This window comes from Meleagris gallopavo, chromosome 7, assembly GCF_000146605.3.
Source record: "Meleagris gallopavo isolate NT-WF06-2002-E0010 breed Aviagen turkey brand Nicholas breeding stock chromosome 7, Turkey_5.1, whole genome shotgun sequence".
Lineage (NCBI taxonomy): Eukaryota > Metazoa > Chordata > Aves > Galliformes > Phasianidae > Meleagris > Meleagris gallopavo.
The window spans coordinates 9728693-9736533 of NC_015017.2; the positions used below are offsets into that span (position 1 = coordinate 9728693).

The window sequence follows — 7841 nt, forward strand, 5'->3', positions numbered from 1 at the left end:
CGGCTCGCGCCGTCACTACTGGGCCCGCGCTCGGCCGCGTGTCAGCGTCCGTGTATCTCTGCATCCCTGCATCCTTGCGCGGGGTTTGGCCTGCCGCTGCGGCCTGTCTATCTGCAGGGTGTGTAAGCCCCACTCGGGGGTCGTTGGGTGCGTTGGTAGTGTGCCGCTATGCGCGGGTGCTGCTTGGCGCTGTCGGAGGGCGATAGCGACCGATGGGGCTATATCGGGCCGCGGGGGGGCGGAAGCGGACGGTGATGGAGCGGGCGGCCCTTCTCGTTGCGCTCCTCGTCGGCGTCCCGCTTTAGCGCCGCGCGGGCGCTCGGTTAGCTCAGCTAGCTCGGCCCGGAGATGGGAGCGGGTCACTGGAGCGCTGCGAGGTCACCGAGTCCTTGATGTTCTGCTTTGGGCCCCGCGAGAGCTTCGGCTCCGTCCTATGCCCTGCCTGCAGCGACCCGCAGCGCTCGGCTCCTGCCCGGGCTGCGCTGTACGCCTGCGGAGCGCGGTAGGGAAAACAGCTCCTCGTGTTGTGCTCGGCTCAGTAAGCTGCTTCCATTCAGGCCTCCTCTGGAGGAGCGCTGCATAAGGGCAGAGCTGTCCTTGTACCCGCACCAATATCTCATTAGGAATCGGAGAATGGCTCGGGTTGAAAAGGACTACAACGATCATGTAATTTTAACCCCCTTGCTGCGTGCAGTGCTGCCAACCACCAGACCAGGCTGAAGAGTTCCCTAAAGCTTAAGCATGAAGTGCCCGCGTTCTGAAGACTGCTTACTGATTTCAGTTAAACAGAACATTCCATTTCAGGGAATGAAAAGAAAAAGAGATTAGCTTCTAGTATTTTCTTAGAATGAACATCATTACAGTTCACGGTCGTTTCCATGTCTTTTTCATCATTCTAGTAGTAACAGTTTTCCCAGGGATGCATCTTTCACATGCTTGTTTTGTGCTCACACGTTGCCTACCATTTGGTTTTCCCCCAGTTTTAAACTTGAGTACTGGTGAGTGTCAGTGAGGGGGTGCACAGATGCCAGGCTGCTTCTAGCTGTTTCTGTGAGCCCAGGGTACCTGCCCTGCACCACACAGTCTCCATGTGACTTGGCAAGGCTCCATATCTTTCCTCCTAAACCAGAGCAAATTCCTTCTTCTGCCCCTGCTTGGTGGGGTTCTGTGGTTGCCTTCATCTCCTGTGTGGGAGCTGGAGTGCTGCATCACAAATGCTGCCAGTAAGGGGGTAAGGAATCGCTTTTAAATGTAAAAAAAAAAAAATCAAAAATCTAGTGAGTAGAGGTAGATAGTAACTTATTTATCTGCATGAAGAAAAAGCACTCAAGGTAGAAATGTGCTTACTTCCTTGCTTCTGTGGGCTTAGTCCCAAATGTTTGTGGCTAAAGGTACAGTGTGTATGTATAAATCATTCCAAGTAACAGCAGTCTCCATTTGGACTTCAAACTTCAGAAGTTGTGTTGTATCATGTGAAATGGAATGTCTTGAAATTGCCTGAAAAAGAGTGACATGAAGTACAGACCTAGACTGACGCTTCGTTACCATAAAATACTCTGCTACAGTGAATAAAACCGCAGCTGTCCTCAATCCCGATTAAGTCAGTCTATGAATGTAAAAGTACAGTTTTTATCATCAATAGGCTGTTTTCAATAAGCAGTATTAAGTAACGGTTTAGGATTAAACGCCTGCAGAACTTGCAGCCACGTGGGGCTCCTGCTCCACCTGCTGGTAGCTGGGCACTCATTGCCCACTATGAGCCCGTGAAGGCTGCTTGGGAGTGAGCTGCTTCTGAGGAGCTTGGAGCAGTGGTAGCACAACTTTGCTTTTGTCTCCACCGATTTCTGATGCAATCAAAGGTGGTGTATTTCGCTTCTATGGAAGAGAACTGCCCGGCTGTTTTCTTACTTGTTTTCTCACAACCACTTAGTTGTGGGCTTTCTTTTTTTAGTTGCACTTTTGTTCAACTATTTTTCCGTCAACATTGTGCCCCTTTACAGGCAGGAAAAGCATTTAGGAAATTCCTTCCCCTGTTTGATCGTGTTCTGGTTGAACGATGTGCGGCAGAGACTGTAACCAAAGGAGGCATCATGATTCCAGAAAAAGCTCAAGGGAAGGTGCTGCAAGCAACAGTAGTAGCAGTTGGATCGGGAGCCAGGGGGAAGGTAAGCATCCTGAAGCATCAGCTTTGGCAGCTGGAAAATGGTAGTAGGAAAGAGATGGCTGCAGTGTAAGTTTAATGATATATCACAAAAATTGAGAGAGGGTAATTGAAGTTGGAAGTGCAGGTTCAAAGAGGAGGTAGAAATTTTCAGTTCCCCTGCTCTGGCCTTGAGTTCCAGTCTTCCTTTGAACATTTGTGAAATGGAAAACACTTGCTTTTTGAAGCCTGCTATTTAGAAATATCCTTAAACGATAGTTATGTGGTTTTCTTTGTTGTTCTGAGCATGGTATTCACTGTCTTGTTCAAAAAGCATTGACCAGGATAGGGCTTAATGTATGACAAAAAATCAGGAATTGGTAGAAATAAATGTTAATTGAGCTTTCTTAATCTACAATTGATAAATAATCATAGGATCCTGAAAAAGACCTTTTCACTTCATTCCACCTTCTTAAAATGCTTGTGGCTTCACTATTGGAAGATTTTTCCCCTATCTAAATAGTGATCAGTTAGTCCCAATGGTAGGAAGCAGGTTAAAATTTAACTTGAGCATGTTGACTCAGACTTTGCCTGTAAGTCTTTCCACAGATATCATGGTAGTGTGTTTTTTTTTTCTCTCTGTCTGCTTTTCAAAGTGTTATGTTGCAAAACGGTACTATTATTTGACTAATGCTGTTATACTGAATTTATAGTAATAGAATTGTAATTGAACTTTACTCTGTTTAGAACAACTGATATAGAATTGTCAGTAACACAGAAATTATTCAGAGTAGCAGAAATGGGCAAGTAATACTAACTGGTATTTAAAGAAATTAGTAATGGTTATAGAATATTGAAATTGACTTTATCAGATATTTCAGAATGGAATGGTCTAGCAATTCCTAATTTTTTCTTTTTGAGAAGACTTCACTGTTGCATTTATACTGGAACTAAATGGCAATGCTTTTCATTCAGAAAATCACTGCTTAAATGTTGTGGGACTGTAATGTTTGAAAACTGAGTGGTATGTTTTTCCTCCTGGTAAACCTGAGTATTCTTGTTTCACTGTACAACTGAAATGTAGAGTTACTGTAACATCTGGAATAAATTATGTGGATGTATCATTGTGCTATGGAGTAATTCTGACATTACCTTTCCATTTAACTTCTGTAAAGTGAAGGATTTTTTTTTCTTTCAGGATGGTGAGATTCATCCAGTGAGTGTAAAAGTTGGTGAAAAGGTTTTGCTACCAGAATACGGTGGTACCAAGATTGTACTAGAAGATAAGGTAAGTTTTCCCATTTTGTGAATGTAAATTAAACTGGTTCCCAGTGTCACACAGTCAGTAGTAAATATGGTATGTAATACGTAGAGGGATTAGCAGCATTTAAGAAATGCAGTTGTTAGTATTCAAGTGGGAACAACTAAATCAAGCCCCATATTTTGTGCCTCCAGTACTTATTAATTCCACCCTTAATTAAAAGAAAGTAACCGAAGTAACATCTGGCTTGACCTTTGCTGGATGGATAAATTGCCTCCATCTGCCAAGCAAGCAGTAGAGGGAAACCTGAAGGGCTTTGAAATTACTGGGCCATCCTTGCTTTTGATTGGGAAAGCCTACAGAATTGTCCTCTTATAGTACTTGTGCTTCCTGCTACTAAAATGAGTAACATGGTAGCGTTCCCAAGTTGTGTCTCTTGGAAAAGAAAAATCTTTACAAAAAGTCCAATAGGTAGAAAAAGCTGTGGTTAGCTCACTTTTGTTTTGTACTTTCTGATGTGTGGTAGCCTTCAGAACCAGACAGTATCTGCAAAACAGTTGATAAAATCAGTTGTGGTGCTAATATTTCTTCTGCTTGCAGGACTACTACTTGTTTAGAGATGGTGACATTCTTGGAAAATACCTGGACTGAAGTTGTTGCAGTATCAGTCATTCATTCCACTAAAATTCTGAAATGCGTTCTTTCATCATGTAAATAATGTCCTTTATTTTATAATAAGCAGGCATTGAGTCGCTGAAATAACTTGTGATCTCACTGTAATGATGGAACAGAAATAAAAGTATGTACAGTCAAAAATTGGTTGCTCTTGCTTGAGTTCCACTGAACAGTGAAATGCCACCATCCAGCCTTAATTATTCCAAACAGCATCATTTTTATATCCTTATCCGTGTACTGAAATTGTAAAGGCCTTTACAATAAACTTCTAAAACTGTGCTGCTTCTGTCTCAGTTTCTGCTACTGCTCGGTGAAATTGAGTATCAGTTGTGTGATGTCTTGAAGTAATCTCTGGAAAAAATACTATTCTTTTGTAGTAATACTTCAATGAAAACAAATTTGTCTAGTGGTGGGAGACAAATTGAAAGTGGTTATTACAGAGAGACGGTGATAAAGGAGACAGTAGCTTTGTTTCATCTCAAACTTCATCTGAAGTAACAGATTCGTCTGACTTAGTTTCCAGCATGAGCTAGTGGTAGACAACAAGACACTGAACAAAATGAATACACACAAACCATCCTGCCCCGCAGAGCTTGCTACTAGCGATGCCTCCACTAGAAAGAATTCTAATGATTTTTCTTACCTAAGTGATTATTTTTTGCCTACCAAATAACTTCCCCACAGAAGTTAGCAGAATTGGAGCTGATGCTGATCTTAACATAGTAATTGATAACAACTTAGCTTCATCTTGCCAAATCACCTCCTCTCCCACAGCTTAGTAGAGAGCTGATACTGTATTTCACAAATTATAATTCATTTATCTTTAATGTAGCATTCTTAAACAGTAAGATATTTGTTCAACTCATGCTGAAGCAATCACATTAATATATTTCTAACTGCCCTCTTTTGCCTTGGGAACGCATTCAAGGCTATTTGCACGTGACTGCACAGATCTGCACTTTATACTGTTCCTAGGTATGCCTTCACAATTGGTATGCGTTGACCTAGTGCAGGTCAGCGGATACCTGAGAGGACAGACTGTCTTAAAAGGCTTTGATACAGGCTTACGTGAAATAAATCCGTACAGCACTCATTGCTACCAAAATCAATAGCAGCTAAATAGTAGTTCTTATTGAATTAAAGCTGCTATAAAAGCAACATTGCTAGATAAACTGTAAGCCTCCAGATAACTGCAACGGACTGTAATAAAAAAACATTTATCACTTTCAGTAGCTTTAGTGAGGAACTTACACTTCCACATGCCCTAAAACAATGTATTTTCTGCTAGATATGATCTGTTGCTACTTTTTACACAACATAAATAATCACCCAGCAATTCCATTAGAAGTTGGCTGTAATGCCTTCTATTCCCTGTAGCTTTGGAGCTGTAGGCAAACGATGCAAAAGCTGCTCTGTCAAGGTGGTGGTAGAGAATTCCCAGTAAGCAGGAGTGGGCGCTAACAAGATAATAGAGAAATCCAACAGGCTGACCTGAAATCTGCCCTGGGGCAGTTTTGCTACAGCAGATAGAGCAGCACAATTGCTATAGTAGATAGTGCAGCACATGTTATAGCAGAAACAAGGTTATTGCACTGTGGTTATCTTAAAAGACAATTTATTGCACAACAGAACACAAGCTCAGTGAGAAGCATTATCTTCCCCTGCAGCAAGCACGCTTTTATCTTCTGTGATAAGGCAGGTATTCTGGTGTAGTCACATACTGAGAGGGGGAAGGTAGTTAACGTATTCACAGCTTAATTAACTTTTGTAAAATGGATGACATCTTAAGTAGAAAAAAAGGTGCAGTAGGAAATAATACCCAACAAGTAAATGTTTAAGCCAAGCATTTAAATACTGTCTTTTAGAGATCATTTATATAGAATCCTAACTCAAGAACTCAAGAACTGTGAGGTTCACAGTTCTTGTTTGTGAAGAGCTGCTCTAATCCATGGTGGTGCAACCTGAGACCAGGCAACCCTGAGGAACAGAGGTAGCATGAACACCTTTACTACCTGCACCACTTCCCTTAGTCCTTCGCCAAGGCTGCCCTGCCAGCCCAGCCCGCACCTAGCAGGACTGCACTGAACCAGCACTGCCATGTTGCCAAGTGCACAACACACATCTCTGCTCCCAACCCAAACTCCAACTCATGCTTTCAGCCCCAGGAGATTTTCAGCACCTTGCTGTCATTAAATAAAATACCTGTCAAGTACATCTAGCCTTTATATAACACACTGTAAGCCAATGTCACATTTTCTTCTGAAGTTTCATGGGAATAAAGGATACATGGATAGGGAAAAAAAAAAAGCATCCTTTAGCCTCATCAAATGGAGGACATACTTGTGTATTAGATAGGTCATGGACAGAACATTTTATTCCTGCACTACAAGGCTGTCCTTGTCAGCAAGGACAGCATAACCTACTGCACTGCCAAGGTGATCCATCTGCCATTACTGTTTCAAGTCCATGGCTACATACCATATTTTATATTCCCTGGGTTATAGAGTGAAGGTCAGTATCAGTGACAAATGCTCTCTTGTGCTTCTGTAACAATTTAGACTTGTTTGTTCCACCGATTCCTAGAACGTCAAAGCTCCAATTTGTGCAAAAAAAAAAAAAAAGTCACTTACAGCCATACCTGTTATTTGGTGAGGATCCAGTTCTTTCCAGCTATCTGAAGTATAAAGAATGAAGGCAGAGTCCATCTGCATTTTCCTTTTTTTTCCATTCTGGAAAGGGCTCCCCTGGCAGCAGCAGTACTGCTTTCTGAAGTCCTTTCTCATCATGCCTGTTACCCGAGACAGTAAGAACAGGGTGAAGCTTCCACACCCCACTGAGGAGAAGATCTAGAGAATATCCAGGACCTAACAGCACAGGGGTAAGATGACTTTGGCCAAATATTCCCCTTTTCACTCAAACAACATGGACCAGGTAAAAACTATGATGTGGCATTACTGTCGATCAGATTTTGTTTAAAAACCACTGGAAATTCCCTAAAAGAAAAACAGAAAGCAGCTTCCAATAATAAGGGGGTAATTATCAACGAGCAACTAAAAAGATACACAGATTCATGTATCTTCATTAAGAAACACTTCAGAAAACTTTCTTTTTTCCACAAAACTGAGCCAATTTCAAACTGAAAGGTGTGTATTTCTCACGGAGAGGTGGCTGTTCTCAGCCAGATTTATCTGTTTCAGAAGCAACACGTCCATGAAACAGAAGTCAGGGACAACCAAAAACGTCACATCTCCTCCCATTCTCTGCTTCAGATACCAGCTGAACCTTGAAATTCAATTAAAAAAAAAAAAAAGAACACCACAAGACTATGTTATGAGGGACTGCAACAGCTAGCACCGCTGTTACTTTGGGGCTGGCTAATTATAAATCAATGTCATAAAAAATTAACGCAGACTCACAGCAGACCTAACACAGCAGCATGACAGGCATACCCACAGCACAGCGATTACTCCTGCTGCTGTTAACCTCCTCACCTCAGAGAAAGTGCTGAGAGGAGCAGTTTCACGCTGTGGGGCCCAGGCTCGCTCTAAGGGCAGTCACGCTGACCCGCGGCTCACCGGTAAAACAGTAACCAGAGCAAACGGCAGCGGGCCCTCGAGACGCGCCCACGTTATCGTGCCGCTCAAGGAACTCCAGCTCCGTCTCACAAAGTCGGAGTGCCCGCAGCCAAGCGGGGAGCGGCACCGTTCTCCGCTTCTCATCGCTTGCGCGTCGCCCGGCTCACCGCCGCCCCTCCGCAACCCCAGC

The 7841-nt window shown here is 42.9% G+C and overlaps 1 protein-coding gene and 1 long non-coding RNA gene across 4 annotated transcripts in view; one reads left to right on the forward strand and one right to left on the reverse strand.

Moving 5' to 3' along the window:
• The window catches only part of LOC100547732 (MOB-like protein phocein), an 18298-nt gene that overhangs the window by 862 nt on the left and 9595 nt on the right, over window positions 1-7841 (forward strand). Inside the window, exons 1-4 of one of the 3 annotated variants that reach the window (XM_010713406.2) lie at window positions 1833-1859; window positions 2001-2165; window positions 3339-3428; window positions 4002-4353. In XM_010713406.2, coding sequence (XP_010711708.1) covers window positions 1848-1859; window positions 2001-2165; window positions 3339-3428; window positions 4002-4052 — 318 coding nt within the window. In that variant the 5' untranslated portion in view covers window positions 1833-1847 and the 3' untranslated portion in view covers window positions 4053-4353. Of the gene's footprint in view, window positions 1-1832; window positions 1860-2000; window positions 2166-3338; window positions 3429-4001; window positions 4355-7841 lie in introns of those variants that run through there. The other 2 variants (XM_031554154.1, XM_031554155.1) reach the window with 2 other exon arrangements.
• Window positions 6429-7835, reverse strand: LOC104911644. Its single transcript, XR_004160295.1, has 2 exons — window positions 7568-7835; window positions 6429-6864 (listed from the first exon to the last, which is right to left on the reverse strand). It is a non-coding gene; the product is annotated as an uncharacterized LOC104911644 (long non-coding RNA).